This window comes from Eriocheir sinensis, chromosome 38 (genome assembly GCF_024679095.1).
Source record: "Eriocheir sinensis breed Jianghai 21 chromosome 38, ASM2467909v1, whole genome shotgun sequence".
NCBI lineage: Eukaryota > Metazoa > Arthropoda > Malacostraca > Decapoda > Varunidae > Eriocheir > Eriocheir sinensis.
The window spans coordinates 1375450-1396031 of NC_066546.1; the positions used below are offsets into that span (position 1 = coordinate 1375450).

Consider the following 20582-nt stretch of genomic DNA (forward strand, 5'->3'; position numbering starts at 1 on the left):
ACCCATTAAACATACCATATTCTTTCTCGTTTCCTCCACCTTTATTTCTTCAGTCTGCCCTGAAATCACCTTGTCCTCTTTCACTTTTTCCACTCTCATCACACTGTAATATCTTGTCTTTATATTCATCAGACTGCAAGTCACTACATGTAAATATATGTATACAATCACTCCTATTATTACAAACATTAACATACTGAAACTGCATCACTATAAAGCCATTACTGCAAATATTAGCGCATACGAACTTCTGTAAATTACCAATCGCCGTTCGTAAAAACATGTATATTCTAGGAAATAAATTCGCTTGTCGATGGAGTCACCACTCGTTAATAGTTGTGTCTTTTAACCTACAAGGCGGCCTTAGGATCCAAACGGTGTTGTACGAGCTACAACGTATGCTGCCTCGAAAACATACAAACAGAAATGTTTGGTTTTCGCTGTAGCGGCCTAGGCTACACCTCTTTACTTTCCACTCCTTCACCAGTCCTTTCAGTATCACTAACAGTACTAATACAACATTCTTCTTTACTTTCACTCCTTCACCAGTCCCTTCAATATCACTAACAGCACTAACACAACATTCCTCTTTACTTTCCACTCCTTCACCAGTCCTTTCAATATCACTAACAGCACTAACACAACATTCCTCTTTACTTTCCACTCCTTCCTAAATCCCATCAATATCACTAATACAACATTCAGTCTCTTCATATAACCTACCCAACACATTTGCAAACAAGTACAAGTCATCAGCCCACAGTCTTTCCTCCCCAGTGCCTTGATCTTGGTGACTCATAACTCGTTTGGCCGCAAACAGACTCTCGCTGCTTTGAAACGCTCCCTCACGACCTGCTGACGGGGCCGACGAGAGGAGCGCCACATATGGCTGAAACGACTCGTGCTTGGCCTCAGGAAGTTGTTGTGAAGCTGTTTGTTTATTTGTGTGAGTGTGAGTGTGTGTGTGTGTGTGTTAGTAGTCTGAGTGGAATGAGAGTGACCTGAGTGGAAGTCTAGTTGAATATGTGTGTGTGTGTGTGTGTGTGTGTGTGTGTCATAATCACCCTTCTCTAGTACACTCCATCACGTTCCAAGTGTTCGACAAGGCTATTGACTCGATGAAGAAGTTGTGCGTCATTCCCCAAAGTCTGATCACGCGCTGGACTCGCGGTCGCCAGGCAGCAGCCTCACAGAATGGGCTTTGGAGCTCAGGTGACGGATCTTTGGGTAAGGCAGGAACCTCACACCCACACACACCACAACTGACACTCGGCACACGTTCACGCCACCTGGAAATCGAGCCCCGGGACCTCTTGGTTGTGAGGCGAGCGTGCTAACGTGTGTGGGTGAATGGAGGTGGGAGGAGGGGGGTCTATGCGCCCATTAAAACAATTATATAACATTAATAACGAATACGTGACTTGCGGAGCGTGTGAGGTCTGAGAACCACAAGGATAATCTACTGGGGGAGGGGGGAGCGGCAGGTGTGTGTGTGTGTGTGTGTGTGTGTGTGTGTGTGTGTGTGTGTGTGTGTGTGTGTTGGGGGGTACCTTCCTACATGCCTTTAGATGTCTCGCGTGTCCTACCCATTGATCTGTGTTTGGGTCTCGTGCCGTCGCCTCGTTCCCTCTCCTCATTATCACGTTGGCGAGGCGATGACGTCCCGAGGCGCTGCGAGAGGCCGGGCAAGACGCCACACTCACCGGGGAGGTAACGAAGGCTCAGGTGTCTTGGCGGTTTTGCGGCAGGCAGGTAAGATGTGCTGAGTGTTACCTTTGGGACGTTCCTCTGTTACCTGTTCATGTTCCTTTCATTTCGTTGTCAGGATGGATGCTACGGGGGGCGGCGGGTAGGATGGGGCGGGACGTGAGGCGTGTCAAGGCTGGTTATTCACTACATGTAGATAATCTTACGTTGTTCATCCTCGGCATGCAAGTTTGGGGGATGATCGTGAATCTAAACACTGCCACCACGACGACTATCGCCGCCGCCGCCATAGTCAGTCCATTCTCGGGCCGGCGTTTCAGTCACACACACACACACACGACGCTCGCCACATTTCTTCGCTCACCGTGAGGAGGGGAAGGAAGAGTCCACAGGCCTTGGAGGATTGTGGAAAACTCTCGCAACAATCTGCATAGCTGGAGGGAGGTGGGCGGGGCCCGGGCGGGGAGGCCAGAGTGCGTGCCGCCAGCGCCAGGTGACTTGTGTTAGTAAAGCCCGCCACGGCGTTGGGCAGGGCGTGTGAGTCCCGCCGCTGTTTTGAACCTGAGCCTTGCCCGCACACACTGAGGCACGCATACAGCACGCAGGCAGACAGGCACGGCCCACTAGTGTCTTGAGGTAAGTTGAGTGGCCCGGGAGAGTGAAAACGAGATGTCAACGCCAGGAAATGAGCAGGACGTGTGGAAAACTGGAGATACCTAAAAGAATTTACATGAAAAAAAGGGAGAAATTAGCAGGTACGGCTCCTTGAAGTAAGCTTGAGTGGCCTGGGAGAGTGAGAACGACATGTCAACGCCAGGAAATGAGCAAGACGAGTGGAACTTTGGAGATACCTAAAAGAATATAAATGAAAAAAAGGGAGAAATCAGCAGGCACGGCTCACTAGTGTCTTGAGGTAAGCTTGAGTGGCCCGGGAGAGTGAAAACCAGTTGTCAGCACCAGGAAATGAGCAAGACGAGTGGAAAACTGAAGGTACCTAAAAGAATGTATATGAAAAAAAGGGAGAGATCAAACTAGGAAAACCTCGGTATAAGAAAATAAGATAGAAACAAATGCAAGACGGGAAAAAAAGTCCAGGACGTAGAAGACAAGGATAAAGGAAAATCGGAAGTGCCTGAAGGAATAAATCTGAGAAAAGAGGAAAAAATGTGACACTGAGGAAAGGTTGGAATAAAAAAATGAAAACAAATGCAACACGAAGAAAAAGATAGTACAGAACGTTGAAGACAAGCAATAAGAAAATAGGAAGTGTCTCAGGGAATGAATATGAGGGAAGGGGAAATAAAAAAAAAAGAAAAATAAGGAAAAAAAATAAATCGATAATAATGAGAATGAAAATGAAAACAAATAAAACACGAAAAGAAAATGCACAGAACGTTGAAGACAAGCAATAAGGAAAATCAAAAGTGCCTTACAGAGTGAATCTTAGAAAAGGGAAAAAAGAAAAAATAAGGAAAAAAATAAATCGATAAGAACAAATATATGAAAACGAAAATGAAAACAAATAAAACACGAAAAGAAAATGCATAGAACGTTGAAGACAAGCAATAAGGAAAATCAAACGTGCCTTACGGAGTGAATCTTAGAAAAGGGAAAAAAGAAAAAATAAGGAAAAAAATAAATCGATAAAAACAAATATATGAAAACGAAAATGAAAACAAATAAAACACGAAAAGAAAATGCACAGAACGTTGAAGACAAGCAACAAGGAAAATCGGAAGTGCCTCAATGAATAAATCTGAGAAAAGGGAAAAAAATAACGTAACTAGGAAAAAAAAATAAATAAAGAAAGAAAGAAAATAAATGAATAAAATAAATACAGGACAATAAAAAAAGAAAACAAAATAACATGAAGAAAGGAGCAGAAAGTTGAAGGGAAGTGAAAAATCGTTAACGACAAAGGAAAAAAATAAAATCAATAAAAATAAAGGAAAATCAAAGAGGAAAATAAAAATAAGGAAGTAAACGTAACACAAAAAAGTGCAGAACGTTGAAGGCAAGTAAATAAAAAATCCTTAATGAGAGAAGAAGAAATAAAATAAACCCAATCAAGAAAATAAAGGAAAATAAAATAAATATGTAGCACGAAAAGAAATACAGAACGTTGAAGGCAAGTAAATAAAAATCCTTAACGAGAGAAGAAGAAATAAAATAAACCCAATCAAGAAAATAAAGGAAAATAAAATAAATATGTAGCACGTAAAGAAATACAGAACGTTGAAGGGAAGTGAAAAATCGTGAATGCCAAACTAGTGACTGAGAAAAATGAAGAATAAATAAAAATGGCGAATAAAGACGAATAAATAAAGATAGAGATGAATATAAATAAATAAATATCTAGATAAATAAAGATGAATAAATGAAACAGGAGAATAGAGATGAATAACTTAAAATAAAGATGAATAAAAATAAATAAATAAACAAAGATAAAAAATAAGAAATATAAATGGAGGATTAAGATAAATAAAAAATAATAAAGATAAATAAAAAAAAATAAAAATAAATGAATAAAAATAAAGATAACTAAATGACAATAAAGATAAATAAAAATAAAGATAAATAGATAAAAATAAAGATAAATGAATAAAGAATAAATAAATAGAAATAGACAAATAAATATAAAGAGAGATAAATGAATAAAAAATAAATAAATAAAAATAAAGATAAATGAATAAAAAATAAAGAGAAATGAAAAAAAAGAAAATAATGATAAATGAATAAAAAAAGATAAATAAATAAAAATAAAGATAAATGAAGATGAATAAAAAATGAACAAAAAAAATGGAGAATAAAGAAGAATAGATAAAAGGAAAGATGAATAAAGATGAATAAATACAAATCAAGATGAATAAAGATGAATAAATAAAAATAAAGATGAATAGAGATGAATAAATAAAAATAAAGATAAATAAAGATGAATAAATAGAAATAAAGATGAATAAATATGAATAAATAAAAATAAAGATCAATAAAGATGAATAAATAAAAATAAATATGAATAAATAAAAATAAAGATAAATAAAGATGAATAAATAAAAATAAAGATGAATAAATATGAATAAATAAAAATAAAGATAAATAAAGATGAATAAATAAAAATAAAGCTAAATAAATATGAATAAATAAAAATAAATATGAATAAATATAAATAAATAAAAATAAAGATAAATAAAAAAGAAAGAAAAATGGTGAAGAATAAAGAATAAATAAAAATAGAGATGAATAAATATAAATAAATAAGCAAAGATAAATAAAGATGAATAAACATAAATAAATAAAAATAAAGATGAGTAAAGATGAATATATAAAAGTAAGGATGAATAAATAAAAATAAAGATGAATATAGATGAATGAAAAAAAATGGAGAATAAAGAAAAATGGAAAATAAAGATGAATAAATAAAAATAGAGATGAATAAATAAAAATACAGATGAATAAATCAAAATAAAGATAAATAAATAAAAATAAAGCTGAATAAATAAAAATAAAGATGAATAAATAAAAATAAAGATGAATAAATAAAAATAAAGATGAATAAATAAAAATAAATAAATAAAAATAAAGATAAATAAATAAAAATAAAGATGAATAAATAAATAAAAATAAAGATGAATAAATAAAAATAAAGATAAATAAATAAAAATAAAGATAAATAAATAAAAATAAAGATGAATAAGTAAATAAAAATAAAGATGAATAAGTAAACAAAGATAAATAAATAAAAATAAAGATAAATAAATAAAAATAAAGATAAATAAATAAAAATAAAGATAAATAAATAAAAATAAAGATGAATAAATAAAAATAAAGATGAATAAATAGATAAAAATAAAGATGAATAAATAAAAATAGAGATGAATAAATAAAAATAAAGATGAATAAATCAAAATAAAGATAAATAAATAAAAATAAAGATGAATAAATAAAAATAAAGATGAATAAATAAAAATAAAGATGAATAAATAAAAATAAAGATGAATAAATAAAAATAAATAAATAAAAATATAGATAAATAAATAAAAATAAAGATGAATAAATAAAAATAAATAAATAAAAATAAAGATGAATAAATAAAAATAAAGATGAATAAATAAATAAAAATAAAGATGAATAAATAAAAATAAAGATGAATAAAAAAATAAAAATAAAGATGAATAAATAAAAATAGAGATGAATAAATAAAAATAAAGATGAATAAATCAAAATAAAGATAAATAAATAAAAATAAAGATGAGTAAATAAAAATAAAGATGAATAAATAAAAATAAAGATGAATAAATAAATAAAAATAAAGATATATAAATAAAAATAAAGTTAAATAAATAAAAATAAAGATGAATAAATAAAAATAAAGATGAATAAATAAAAATAAAGTTGAATAAATAAATAAAAATAAAGATGAATAAGTAAAAATAAAGATGAATAAATAAAAATAAAGATGAATAAATAAAAATAAAGATGAATAAATAAAAATAAAGATAAATAAATAAAAATAAAGATGAATAAATAAAAATAAAGATGAATAAATAAAAATAAAGATGAATAAATAAATAAAAATAAAGATGAATAAATAAAAATAAAGATGAATATATATAAATAAAGATGAATAAATAAAAATAAAAATGAATAAATAAAAATAAAGATGAATATATATAAATAAAGATAAATAAATAAAAATAAAGATGAATAAATAAAAATAAAGATGAATATATATAAATAAAGATGAATAAATAAAATTAAAGATGAATAAATATAAATAAAGATGAATAAATAAAAATAAAGATGAATAAATAAAAATAAAGATGAATAAATATAAATAAAGATGAACAAATAAAAATAAAGATGAATAAATATAAATGAATATGAATAAATAAAAATGGAGAATAAAGAAAAATGGAAAATAAAGATGAATAAATAAAAATAAAGATGAATGAATGAAAATAAAGATGAATAAACATTAATAAATAAACAAAGATAAATAGAGAAGAATAAAGAAAAATGTAGAATAAAGAAGCTGATGAAAACTGAAGAAAAAAAAAGGAAAACAGGTGAAAAGTCAAAACAAGCTACAACTCAGAAACCACGCAAGGAAGGAATTAGTGATGAGTAAAGGAAATGAAATAATATGAGTGATAATAAAAAAAGACGAGGGATTATGGGCCGTCTTACTAAACATTTCTTCGTCGGAATTAACTTCAGAAAGTAAAATAAATGAAACGAGGAGAATCTTTACTTAGAAACGCATTAATTGTAAAAAAAAACTCATCTCAGAAATAATAGAAAATAAAATGAAACTACTAGAATATTAAAGAAGAAACTCATTAATATCTAAAGGAATTAATTTTAGCAAGTAAAAAAAATGAAACACCCAAAATCTTTATAAGTAGAAACTCATTAATATCTAAAGGAATTGATTAAAAAAAATGAAACTACCAAATTCTTTAAGAAGAAATTCATTAATGTTTAAAAGAATTCATTCATCTCAGAAAAAAATTAAGCTATTTAAATCTTAACATAGAAACTCATTAATATCTATAGGAACTCATCTCAGAAAGTAAAAAAATAAATAAACCACGAAAATCTGTAATTAAAAAATACTAAAGAGAGAAAATCGTCTAAGAAAAAGAGAGAAAAAATAGGAAAGTCATTAAGTAAAAACAAATGTCAATATCTAAACGAATTAATCTCAAAAAGTGGAAAAAAAAACGAGAAAAAACATGAAGTGAAAAAAAGTCCATTAACGAACTAACCTCAGAAAAGTGTAAAAAAAGAAACTAGGAAAATGATGGTCAGAAAAATGTCAATATCTAAACAAATTAATCTCAGAGAAAGTGAAATAAAAGATACTAAGAAAATCTGTAAATAAAAAAAAATCTCAATATGTAAACGAATTAACCTCAGTGAAAAAAAAAGATACAAGGAAAATCTGTAAGTAAAAAAAAAAAAGTTAATATCTAAACGAATTAATCTCAGAAAGTGAAAAAAAATGAAACGAGGAAAAATCACGAAGTAAAAAAAATATGTCATTGTCTAAACTCTAAACGAATTAATCTCAGGATGTGAAAAAACAAGAAAATCTGTGAGTAGAAAAAAATAAATATGAATTGTGAAGTGCCGCCGGAAACGCCTCCAGCAACAACTGGCTGCGGGAAGCAACGATTTATCCGCACGAGAACTGTCTGGGTGCACGAGAGGAGGAGCGAAGCCTGAGAACAAGGGAGGCGGCCGGCGGAGAAGGGGCGTGAGGGACGGAGCCTTTATTTTCTACAAGGGCCACATCCTCAACCCTTCGGCGCCCCAGCACACCTCTTTGGCACAGTTTTCGTAGGAGTTTTGGGCTTTTCCAGGGATGGTTTGATGGTGTGAATGTACAAATATAAGCTCAACAGGTAGAGAGAGAAAAAAAAACGGTCAAAAAACATAAAACTCCCACGATTGGCTGAATGACGCGAGTTCTTGAGCGAGAGACTTCCTTTGTTGTGTGTGTGCGTGTGTGTGTGTGTGTGTGTGTGTGTGTGTGTGTGTGTGTGTGTGTGTGTGTGTGTGTGTGTGTGTGTGTTGGTCATGGGTCATTGGGTACAGCTTGGGGATTATCTCTCTCTCTCTCTCTCTCTCTCTCTCTCTCTCTCTCTCTCTCTCTCTCTCTCTCTCTCTCTCTCTCTCTCTCTCTCTCTCGTGACCCAAGATAACCTAGTCAGTAATGTCACGGTAGGAGAACACCTCGGTTCCTGCGATCATAAACTAGTGCGCGTTGACATTAGAGCTCAAACATCGGTGACTGAAAATAAAGTTAAGGTGCCCAATTTCAAAAGAGCCAACTTCGTAGAAATCCGACGAAAACTAATAGATATGCAACTATCAGATGACGGCAATGTAGAGGACGCCTGGCTAAACTTTAAAAATCACTTACTCACTCAGCAGGACACATTTGTCCCCTTGTGCGAGAAGCGAATTAACACTAATAAAAGTCCACCTTGGTTTAATAGCGAAATTAAACACTCAGTCAAGGAGAGAAAATTGTCTTACAGGTTAAAGAAAGAGCAAAGCACGCCCGAAAACATTAGACTTTACAATGATGCCAGGCGACGAGTAAACAGATTAGTGCGTCAGGCAAAGCGTAGATATGAAGAAAATATTGCAGCCAACTGTAAATATAATCCGAAATCCTTCTTCAGTTACATAAACAACAGAAAGGCGATCAGAAGTGGAATCGGACCTTTAACAAACAGCCAACATGTTGCAAACCTATTAAATAATTACCTTTCCTCGGTGTTTAATAATAACAGTCCTCCCACCACCACCACCAACACCAGTACTAATGTAAATCCCGAGTATGCATTGTCTAACTTTGAAATAAAACCCGATGAAGTCCTTAAAGCCCTCAAATCACTTAAAACAAATAAAAGTCCTGGACCTGATAAAGTATATCCAACTCTGCTCAAAGAAACAAAGAGCGAAATACTCTCCTCCCTCACAACCGTATTCAATATGTCCTTGCGACAAGGCATCGTCCCTTCAGATTGGAAAAAGGCTAACGTGACACCGATTTTTAAGAAAGGAGACAAAAAAGTACCAGGTAATTACAGGCCCATTAGTCTAACTTCGGTTGTAGGTAAGCTACTTGAGGGCATAATTAGAGACAAAATTGTGAGTTACCTTGAAAGCCACTCATTAATTGGGGACTCACAACATGGCTTCCGAAACAAAAGATCCTGCCTATCAAATCTATTAACCTTTTATAACGACCTCTTCACTGTTTATGACGTAACCAAATCACTGGACGTAGTCAATCTTGATTTCCAGAAAGCGTTTGATAAAGTCCCGCATCATAAATTACTTTACAAATTAAAGCAAATAGGTATTGACGGTCAAGTAAACCAATGGATCGCGAATTGGTTGAGCAACAGACAACAAAGAGTAGTGATTGACGGATTTAACTCAGAGTGGGCGCCGGTCACTAGTGGCGTCCCTCAGGGCTCGGTTCTTGGCCCAGTGCTCTTCATTATTTACATCAACGACGTGGATGTTGGACTCAATAACCGCATTAGTAAATTTGCAGACGACACAAAGATTGGTAACTCGGTTCTCACTGACGAAGACAGGCAAAGCCTCCAAGAGGATTTGCACAAAATTTCAGCTTGGTCGGATAGATGGGAGATGCCCTTTAACGTAGACAAGTGCCAGGTCCTTCAAGTTGGAACGAGGAATAAGAAGTTCGATTACGAAATGCGCGGCGTTAAACTCAAAAGCGTTCAATGCGTCAAGGACTTGAGGGTCAAAATCGCGTCAAACCTCAAATTCTTACAGCAATGCATCGATGCAGCAAATAAAGCGAAGAGAATGTTGGGCTTCATTAAAAGAAACTTTTTATTTAAGAATAAAGATGTAATACTCCCGCTCTACAACAGTTTAGTCAGACCCCACTTGGAATATGCGGTACAGTTTTGGTCTCCCCACCATGCAAAGGGTATTGCTAAATTAGAAGGTGTTCAGCGTCGGGCAACGAAAATTATCCCTTCCTTGCGCAACAAATCCTACGAAGAAAGGCTTTCTACCCTTAACATGTTCTCTCTTGAGAAACGTCGCCTCCGAGGAAAACTGATCGAATGTTTTAAAATACTTAATGGTTTCACGAATGTAGACAGATCAACATTGTTTATGATCGATAACACTTTGCGCACGAGGAACAATGGCGTAAAACTCAGATGTAGACAAGTAAATTCAGACTGCACCAAATTTTTCTTCACCAACGTTGTAGTGCGAGAATGGAATAAGCTCCCATCATCAGTGGTCCAGTGTAACACGATTGACTCCTTCAAAAATAAGCTCGACCGTCACTTCCTTCAACTTATTATCAACTAGAGTAGAAATGCAACGTTTTGGAGTCTTCTGATTAATGTAAAATCACTTAGGTTTAAGGACAGACCACCAAGTCTGGACCATGGGGTCTGTGTGGTCTGATTTTCTATGTAAATCTATGTAAATCTCTCTCTCTCTCTCTCTCTCTCTCTCTCTCTCTCTCTCTCTCTCTCTCTCTCTCTCTCTCTCTCTCTCTCTCTCTCACACACACACACACACACACACACACACACACACACCTAAAGGCTGGATGAATGTAGATATGAAGACGTGACTATTATAATGATCTTAGCTCGGGCCCAATAGACTACAAATAGGTAAATACAAATAGGTAAATACAAATAGGTAAATACACACTGACTGACAGGACAAGGTGACGGATGAAAGGGACTGCCCAGCTTGAGTGTGGGAGACGAAGAAGGAGGGAGGGGGGAGGTAAGGCCAACACGCCGGGGTATACAAATAAGGTGCCCGATAAACAACAAGTCCATCATAACAATTAGCGAACCCACTCCCTACAACTCAACACCCATCGGTCGGTGTTGGCAGACGATTCCAAGCCTCACATCAACTATTTCAAAAGTCCGAAAAGAAGATTTATCAGGTTGAGTGTTTTTCTAGATTCACGGTACAGAAGAAGGGTTAACTGAAAGGGTCATAAAACTACCGCTGGAAATGCCCGAAACCTCCTACGAAAGCCTGGTCAACTATGTGTGCTTGGTATTGGCAGACGCTTCCACCCCTCACGTCAACAAGAAGATGAATTAGGTTTTCTTGAGTATGCTCCTAGGTTCACGGTACAGAAGAAGGGTTAAACTACCAAAAGGGTTATAAAACTACCGCTGGAAATGCCCAAAACCTCATACGAAAGCCTGGTCAACTATGTGTGCTTGGTATTGGCAGACGCTTCCACCCCTCACGTCAACAAGAAGATTAATTGGGTTTTCTTGAGTATGTTTCCAGGTTCATGGTACAGAAGAAGAGTTAAACTACCGAAAGGGTCATAAAACTATTGCTGGAAATGCCCAAAGCCTCCTACGAAAGCCCGGTCAACTATGTGTGCTTGGTATTCTTATATAGACGCTTCCACCCCTCACATCAGCTATTTCCAAAGGTCGAAAAGAAAATTCATCGGGTTTTCTTGAGTGTTCTTCCAGGTTCACGGTACAGAAGAAGGGTTAAACTACCAAAAGGGTCATAAAACTACAGCTGGAAATGCCCAAAACCTCCTACGAAAGCCTCGTCAACTGTGTGCTTTGTAATTTTAGACGCATCCGCCTCCCACATCAACTATTTCCAAAGGTCGAAAGTGAGTGTTTTTCTAGGTTCATGGTACAGAAGAAGGGTTAAACTACCAAAAGGGTCATAAAACTACCCCAGGAAATGCCCCAAACTCTTACGAAACCCTTGTCAACTATGTGTGTGCTTGTACGCCGAAATGTTTGAGAATATGCCCCCACTGTCTTTCCTCTTCCCCCAACTGTACCTTCTCCCCTAACCCTTTTCCTCTTCTTGCTCTACACTTGATCAATAAAATGGCGTTAGAAGTAACACTCCTCTCAACAGCTAATTGTCCATATTCTTAAGCGTCTCGGCGCCTCAGTTCGTCTGTTTGAAAAGCCTCTCGTAGAAGTTGCTGGGATTTTCATGGACTGTTTTGTGATCCCAGTGATAGTTTTACACGACTTCTGCACCATCCACGGGAAAACACCTCTGTGGCCTTCGGAATAGTCGTAACATGGGCTCAGGTCATTCAGGTGGACGTGTATTTTCTGTCTTCGCTAACCTCCACTGGGCCAGCGACCAAGCGAGGGAGGGCCGACTGACGAAGCATGATAGCTTTTCCTGCCAGTGTAGAAAATAGTCATTAATTAAGTTTTACCCTTTTCTTTTACTCATATTTTATTTTCGTACAGTGCTGAGACACGTTTTTCCTCCTTCTTCCTCTCCTCAGCCTTTCCCTGGCACGGGGACGCGGGAGTAAGCGACATGGCGAGGTGGTGAGCGCCGGCCAGAGGCGGACGAGCGGGTATGTCCGGCGAGAGCTACACGCGGTGGCGATGCGCGGCCAGCGACGAGGAGGAAGACGAGGGCGGCGGCGGGGCGGCGCGGGCTGACCTGGCTGGGCGCGGCGCCGTGACCATCGTGACCAAGCCGCGGTCCCCACAGCTCCTCGCCCTGGCCCCCGCGGCCCAGGCCAGGGTGGCGCTGGCCATGGTGAGTGCATGGGCTATGGAGGACCTACAAAACAGGTGCTTGACACTTACTTAGCAGTTACAAAGAGCTACTTGGATACTTAAGAGCTACTTACGTGCTAAAAAGTCGCCTAGGTGTTAAATGTAATTCGTTAGGTGCTTAATTAAGAATCACTGAGAAGCTGATAAAGTTATTCAATTGCTAAAAGTTATGCAGCGGTGTCCACGTGCTGGGCGATAAACAGCAGTGGAGGCACCTGTGGACCGAAGAAAAGGTTGTGAGGGGCAAGAATAATAGCTTAGTAAATTGTGAATGAGTAGTGGTGTTTTTTTGATGTTGGGTGATGATAAAAGGTAAATGTGGTTATCTAGGATCTGAAAAGTCAAGTGGATGCTGTAAAGCGCTTGGATTACAAAAGAGGTTAAATAATAATAAATTTTGCTGTTGTAGTAAATTGTGTATGAGTGTAAGGTGACTTTCTTATGCTGGGTGATGACAAAAGGTAAATGTAGGTATCTAGGCGCTGAGAAAGAGTTAAAAGGATGTTGTAAAGGGACTGACTTATATAAGAAGTAACTCGTTAAAAGATAGCAAGGGAAGCAACATTGAAGCGAACGTATCCAGTTAATGAGGCGAGGAGCTGTTAAGACAAATAGCCTTGACTCTGCACTGTCTTTATTCCTCTTCGCAAATGTTGGTGTTTGCGAACAGTCAGAAGGAAAGCGTAGATGAAAGATACCATGGGAATGAGAGAATGAAGATAACGGTACGTCGAACTATCTAGATTAGTTAAGAAAAACACCAGGATAGCAAAAAGGAACTATGAGATCAAAGTAGCAAATGAGGCGAAAAGTAATCCTAAGGGCTTCTTTCAGATGTATAGAACAAAAACACGGGAGAAAATTGGACCGCTGAAAACAAACACAGGGAACTAGCAGAAAATTACGAAAATATGAGCACATTGTTGAACGACTACTTCCTTTCAGTATTCACACAAGAGGATCGAACGACTATACCGGAAAGGGTTCAGGAGTGCGAGGGCGGGGATGGCGATAAATTGAGGGATATAATCATTACCAGGCAAGTAGTTCAGGATGAGATAGATAAGCTTAAGAAGAACAAGTCGCCAGGTCCTGACGGGATATTTCCGAGGGTATTAAAGGAATTAGGTAATGTACTCAGTGACCCACTAACCGACATCTTTAAGATGTCGGTAAATACTGGCTATGTGCCGAGCCTATGGAAAGTAGCTAATGTGACGCCGATTTTTAAAAAGGGAGACAGGTCAGTTGCTTCAAACTATCGCCCAATTAGCTTAACATCGGTTATAGGCAAGATGCTGGAGTCCATAATAGCCAGGAACATTCGGGAGCATTTAGAGAAACATAGCTTAATTCACGACTCGCAGCATGGGTTCACAAAAGGTAGGTCATGCCTCACCAATCTCTTGTCCTTCTACAATAAAATATTTGAGGCGGTTGACAGAGATGAAAATTATGATGTAATCTATACTGATTTTAGTAAAGCGTTTGACAAAGTTCCTCACCAACGACTGTTGCTTAAATTACAGGCTCACGGAGTAGAGGGTAAAGTTTTGAACTGGGTCAAGGCGTGGCTTAGCAATAGGAAGCAAAGAGTGCAAATCAATGGTAAAAGATCTGACTGGGGATGTGTTACGAGTGGGGTCCCACAAGGTTCGGTATTAGGTCCACTTTTGTTTATTATTTATATCAATGACTTAGATACAGGAATTAGTAGTGATGTTAGTAAATTTGCAGATGATACCAAGATCGGTAGAGTAATTGAGTCGGATCAGGACGCTAGTATTCTCCAGGGTGAACTCAACAGATTGTATGACTGGGCGGATAAATGACAGATGGAGTTCAATGTAGGAAGTGCAGTATTCTGAGTGTAGGTAGGAACAACCCCTCACATAACTATTGCTTAAATGACACTCTCATAAGCAGGTCTGGGTGCGAGAGGGATTTAGGGGTCTTAGTGAGCTCTGATCTCCGTCCAAGGGCACAATGCATTCAAGCTAGAATTCGAGCAAATAGGGTACTGGGATTTATTTCAAGGAGCGTAAGCAACAGAAGCCCCGAAGTCTTCCTCAAACTATATTTAGCATTAGTTAGACCTCATCTTGACTATGCGGTTCAGTTCTGGTCACCTTACTATAGAATGGATATCAAAATGTTAGAATCGGTGCAGAAGAGGATGACTAAGATGATTCAGAGGTTGAGAAACTTGCCATACGAGGAAAGACTCAAACAGTTAAACTTGCATTCTCTAGAAAGGCGAAGGGTGCGTGGAGACATGATCGAGGTTTATAAATGGATGAAGGGCTTTAATAAGGGAGACATTCATAAGGTTTTGTTGGTAAGAGAACCGGGTAGGACACGAAGTAATGGGTTTAAACTGGATAAATTCAGATTCGACAGGGACACAGGCAAAAATTGGTTTACAAACAGGGTGGTGGATGAGTGGAATAGGCTTAGCAGTCACGTGGTGAGTGCCAATACAATTGTCACATTCAAAAATAGACTAGATAAATTCATGGACAGCGATATTAGGTGGGGTTAGATACACGGGAGCTTAGGGTCAAAGGAGCTGCCTCGTACAGGCCTACCGGCCTCTTGCAGACTCCTGCGTTCTTATATGTTCTTATGTTAACTCTTGCATTAGGACGTTGGACAGCATAAAGATGAGCTTGAGTAGAAAGTTTAGTGTAGTGAAGCTACGAGAGGGGTGTAGGCATGCTGTTAGTGGATTTAAAAGAACAGTTACCAGGTAAACATGAATTAAAGACAGGAAAGGGATGAAACAGTTAAGATACCGATTAACTCTTGCATTAGGACGTTGGACAGTATAGGGATGAGCTTGAGTCAAACGTCTTATGCAGTGAGGCCATGAGAGGATTTATAAGAGTAGTCAGCAGGAAAACATCGATAAAAGATATCAAAGGGATGAAAGAGTGAAGATGCCAGTTAACTCTTGCATTTGGATGTTGGATAGTTTACGGATGAGCTAGAGTGGAAAGTCTTGTGTAGTGAGGCCATGAGAGAGGTGGAGGCATGTAGTTAGCGGGTATAAAAGAGCAGTCACCAGGAAAACCGATAAAATATAGCAAGGGAAGCAACAACGAGGCGAACGTAGAGTTAATGATGCGAAGTACTGATAAGAGAAACAACCTTGACTCTGCCCTGCTCGTTGGAGTTAGCGGGTTTAAAAGTGAAGTTAAGAGGATAACACTGATAAAAGATAACAGAGAGAAGTAACATTGAAGCGAACGAGTTGATATTACACACAGCCTTGACTCTGCACTGTTTATATTCCTCTCCGCAGGTGTTGGTGTGCGCGGTGTGTGCTGCCGCGGGCGTGTGGGCGGGGTGGGCGTGGGGCGCGGCATCATCGCAGCGCCCCATCAACCTGATCGTGCCGGCGCCCAGGGGTAACTACAACCACTCCCGACGCCTGCTGAGACATCTGAAGCCGGACGTGATCAAGGCGTACATGAGGTGGGTTGACATGGTGAGGCAGGGACGTGGCGGGAGGGGTGGTCGAGGAGATGCAGGTAGAGGACGGCAGGCTATCACGGGGGCATATTTCTGAATTGTATCTGGGTTCAGCACGCGGCCCAGTTTAGGTTAGGTTAGCTTGGGTTAGGTTGGGCTAGGTTAGGTTAGGTTGGGTAAGCTAGGATAGGTTTTTGGCCGGGAAATACACTGATAATAATTGTAGGATGATTACGTGGATAGTTGGCTAGTTAGTTATGTTACATTAGGTTACATTAAGTTGGACACAAAAAGTATTCTTTTGTGTCAAACTTAATAACCTAATGTAATCTAACCCAGCCTAACCTACTGGGTTCAGCACACCGCCTGTTTTAGGTTACTTACGGTTAGGTTAGCTACATAAAAGGGGCGGCTCATGATCTACTTAATGAGAAAAGGAATATAAGACAGAAAATACAGAGATGAAGGTGACGTAATGGAAAATCATGTGCTTTGCTACATAACGGCGTGTCTCATGATCTCCTGCAAGGGAAAGCAATATATCAAATAAGAAATACACATAGATTAAAATATAATAATGGAAGGTCATGTGATGGTGAAGGAACAGAACACCTAAGCGGCCCCGCTGCACGCGACTTTTTACTCTTGTTCATCCCTATACTGTCCAAATACCTTATGCAAGAGTTAACCAGCATCTTCATTTTTTCATCCTTTTCGGTGGTTAACTCCAGAACAGCCTTCCTTCACCTGTATTTCCTCCTGCCTAGGACTTGGCCCTTTTCAAGATAGGAGTATCAAGACAACCCTCCATCCGAAATTGACCTCTCTTTTGACCACTCTACGTTCTTTTATAGGAGCAGTGCTAGCGGACTTTGTTTTTAATTAGTTTTTTCTTCGAGTTGCTTCCTTTACTGTAAAATAAAATGGATATCGAATAGCGAAAATCAACACATAAATACAAGCGATCTCAATGGCTGACACACGAAAAAAAACAAAAAAAAACAAGAAGGAACAAAACGTGGGTATATTGACAAGAACCTTTCCTTAACACGATAAACAGGTCACTCGCTTGATGCTCCTTCACCCTTCATTACATAACGCTGCTTTGTGAGGCTAGTGAGGTGTAGCAAGCCACTCTGGTATGCACGGACGGGGCTTGGAGGGAAGGGGAATGGAGTCTTTCTGTCTGCCCGGCATGAATGACAACACGAAGCAACAATAGGTAGTGCTGAGGGTGGTAGCAGTAGTAACAGTAGATGTAGTAGTAGTAGTAGTAGTAGTAGTAGTAGTAGTAGTAGTAGTAGTAGTAGTAGTAGTAGTAGAAGTAGTAGTAGTAATAGTAGTAGTAGTAATAGTAGATAATAGTAGATAATAGTAGTAGTAGTAGTAGTAGTAGTAGTAGTATAAATATAAACAGCAAGAGCATTCCCTGTAGTCATAAAAGCAGCAAAACGTCATAAATTAAGTTAGTGATTAATGACCTGTTCCCATGTTCTCAAGCGTTTCGACACCTTAGTACATCTAGTTACAAGGGCTCTCTTAGAAGTTATAAGAATTTTCATGGGTGGTTTCAATTCCCTGGCGGTAAATTTCCAAGGCTTTTGTGCCATGAACGGGGAAACTCTTATGAGAACCTGTTTTTTTATCTTCACTAGGGCATTTAAAAATAGCAGTAACAAGAGCCCAAAGCGTTTGAGAACACGAGTCCTGTTCCCTCCCAGCTGGTTACCTGTACACGGGTGGTCAGGTGAGGTGATGAGAGGCAAACGCAGAGTGGGACAAAGAGTAGGAATGAGGGAAATACTGTATTGCCGTTATAAATTCGACGGCTTTCTTCTGGTGCATAAACAGCGAACAGGAGATGAAGAGTGGGATTGAACCTTTTACTGGCAGCACGGGAAGCTTGATAAACCCTGCCTGGTCAAACTCTTTCGTCTCTGCCTATCAACATTTATCTTTCCTTCCTGCTGGAAGTATGCCTTTGTACAGCCTGTGCCTAAGAAGGGTGACCGTTCCAATCCCTCAAACTACTGCCCTATAGCTTTACTTTCCTGTCTATCTAAAGCATTTGAATCAATCCTTAACCGGAAGATTCAAAATCACCTTTCCACTTCTAACCTTCTATCTGATCGCCAATATGGATTCCGCAAGGGGCGTTCTACGGGCGATCTTCTTGCTCTCTTGACTGACTCGCGTCAAACCTCAAATTCTTACAGCAATGCATCGATGCAGCAAATAAAGCGAAGAGAATGTTGGGCTTCATTAAAAAGAAACTTTTATTCAAGAATTAAGATGTAATACTTCCACTCTACAAGTGTTTAGTCAGACCCCACTTGGAATATGCGGTACAGTTTTGGTCTCCCCACCATGCAAAGGACATTGCTAAATTAGAAGGTGTTCAGCGTCGGGCAACAAAAATGATCCCTTCCTGGCGCAACAAATCCTACGAAGAAAGGCTATACACCCTGAACATGTTCTATCTTGAGAAACGTCGCCTCCGAGGAAAACTGATCGAATGTTTTAAAATACTTAATGGTTTCACGAATGTAAACAGATCAACATTGTTTATGATCGATGACACTTTGCGTACGAGGAACAATGGCGTAAAACTCAAATGTAGACAAGTAAATTCAGACTGCACCAAATTTTTCTTCACCAACGTTGTAGTGCGAGAATGGGATAAGCTACCATCTTCAGTGGTCCAGTGTAACACGATTGACTCCTTTAAAAACAAGCTTGACCGTCACTTCCTTGAACTTAATATTAACTAGAGTTGAAATGCAACGTTTTGGAGCCTTCTCTAGTCTGGACCATGGGGTTTGTGTGGTCTGATTTTCTATGTAAATCTCTCTCTCTCTCTCTCTCTCTCTCTCTCTCTCTCTCTCTCTCTCTCTCTCTCTCTCTCTCTCCGGAATTCTTCCAAACTAACATAATCACAATATAAGAATTTGGATTTTTTTTTCTTATTCTTGTTGTTGTTCTGCTTCTTTGTTCTTCTTCTTTCTCTTCTTGTTGTATTCGTATTCTTCTTGTGGTTCTTGTTCTTATCCCTGATCTTCTTTTTTCCTACTCTTCTGTTTCTTGATCTTGCTCTTGTTGTTGTTCTCCATCCTTTTCTCTATCTTGTTCTTTCTCTTGTTCTTGTTCCCTTTTGTTCTCTTTCTTATTCTTTCTTTTCTTCCTCTTATCAAGACTCTTATCAAGACTCTCATTATCATCTTACTAATCGTCATTCAGCCCGTTCTTTCTTTAAGTTCTATTTTCTTCTTCTTCTTCTCCTTCTTGTTCTGTTTTGTTGTTTTGTTGATTTTCTTCCTGCTCTTCTTCTTGTTATTATCATCATTATCATCATTGCTATTCGCCCTTCAGCCCGTCTTTCCTTTCGTTCTTTTTTATTGTTCTTCTTCTTCTTCTTCTTCTTCTTCATATCCTTCCTTCTCTTATTATTATTATCATTATCATCATTACTACTCGCCCTTCAGCCCGTCTTTCCTTTCGTTCTTTTATTTATTGTTCTTCTTCTTCTTCTTCTTCGTCTTCTTCTTCTTCATATTCTTCCTTCTCTTATTATTATTATCATTATCATCATTACTACTCGCCCTTCAGTCCGTCTTTCCTTTCGTTCTTTATTTATTGTTCTTCTTTTTCTTCTTCTTCGTCTTCTTCTTCTTCTTTTTCTTCATATTCTTCCTTCTCTTATTATTATTATCATTATCATTATCATCATTACTACTCGCCCTTCAGTCCGTCTTTCCTTTCGTTCTTTTTTTAATGTTCTTCTTCTTCTTCTTCTTCTTCATATTCTTCCTTCTCTTATTATTATTATCATCATTATCATCATTACTACACGCCCTCCAGGCCTTCTTTCCTCTCGTTCTTCTTTATTGTTCTCACCCTCCACACGGCGTCCCCCCCGCAGGAAGGTGTCGGAGGAGGCGGCGCCGCTCCTCGGGACCCTGGTGGAGGGCGTGTGGCGGGAGCAGGGCTACGAGACCACCACCTCCACCTTCACCGCCGACATCTCCAAGCCCGACCGTCAGTAGCCGTGGTAACAGTAGTAGTAGTAGTAGTAGTAGTGGTAGTAGTAGTAGTAGTAGTAGTAGTAGTAGTAGTGGTGGTGGTGGTGGTGGTGGTGGTAGTGACAGTTGTAGTAGTAGCTGATTGTGTTTATTCTTCCTGCTGTTGTAGCTATTGTTGTTATCATCGTAGAAGTGAAAGCAGCAACAAAACCATTACACAATACAATGCAATAAAATAAAATAATACTATAAAACAATACCACAACAA

The 20582-nt window shown here is 37.9% G+C and overlaps 1 protein-coding gene across 1 annotated transcript; it reads left to right on the forward strand.

The window, feature by feature from the left end:
- Nucleotides 1–1869: 1869 nt before the first annotated feature.
- LOC127008524 (uncharacterized) lies at nt 1870–20338 on the forward strand. The gene is made up of 4 exons (XM_050880688.1): nt 1870–2343; nt 12539–12801; nt 16126–16298; nt 20215–20338. The coding sequence occupies exons 2-4, from the start codon at nt 12616–12618 to the stop codon at nt 20336–20338; spliced, it is 483 nt and encodes a 160-aa protein (XP_050736645.1). The 5' UTR covers nt 1870–2343; nt 12539–12615.
- Nucleotides 20339–20582: the final 244 nt, after the last annotated feature.

Excerpts from the sequence above, each read along its gene's own strand:
- LOC127008524 (XM_050880688.1), top strand. The coding sequence starts at position 12,616 with ATGTCCGGCGAGAGCTACACGCGGTGGCGATGCGCGGCCAGCGACGAG. Across the intron at positions 12,802-16,125 it reads CCAGGGTGGCGCTGGCCATG|GTGTTGGTGTGCGCGGTGTG; the intron begins GTGAGTGCATGG and ends TCCTCTCCGCAG. Across the intron at positions 16,299-20,214 it reads GTGATCAAGGCGTACATGAG|GAAGGTGTCGGAGGAGGCGG; the intron begins GTGGGTTGACAT and ends TCCCCCCCGCAG.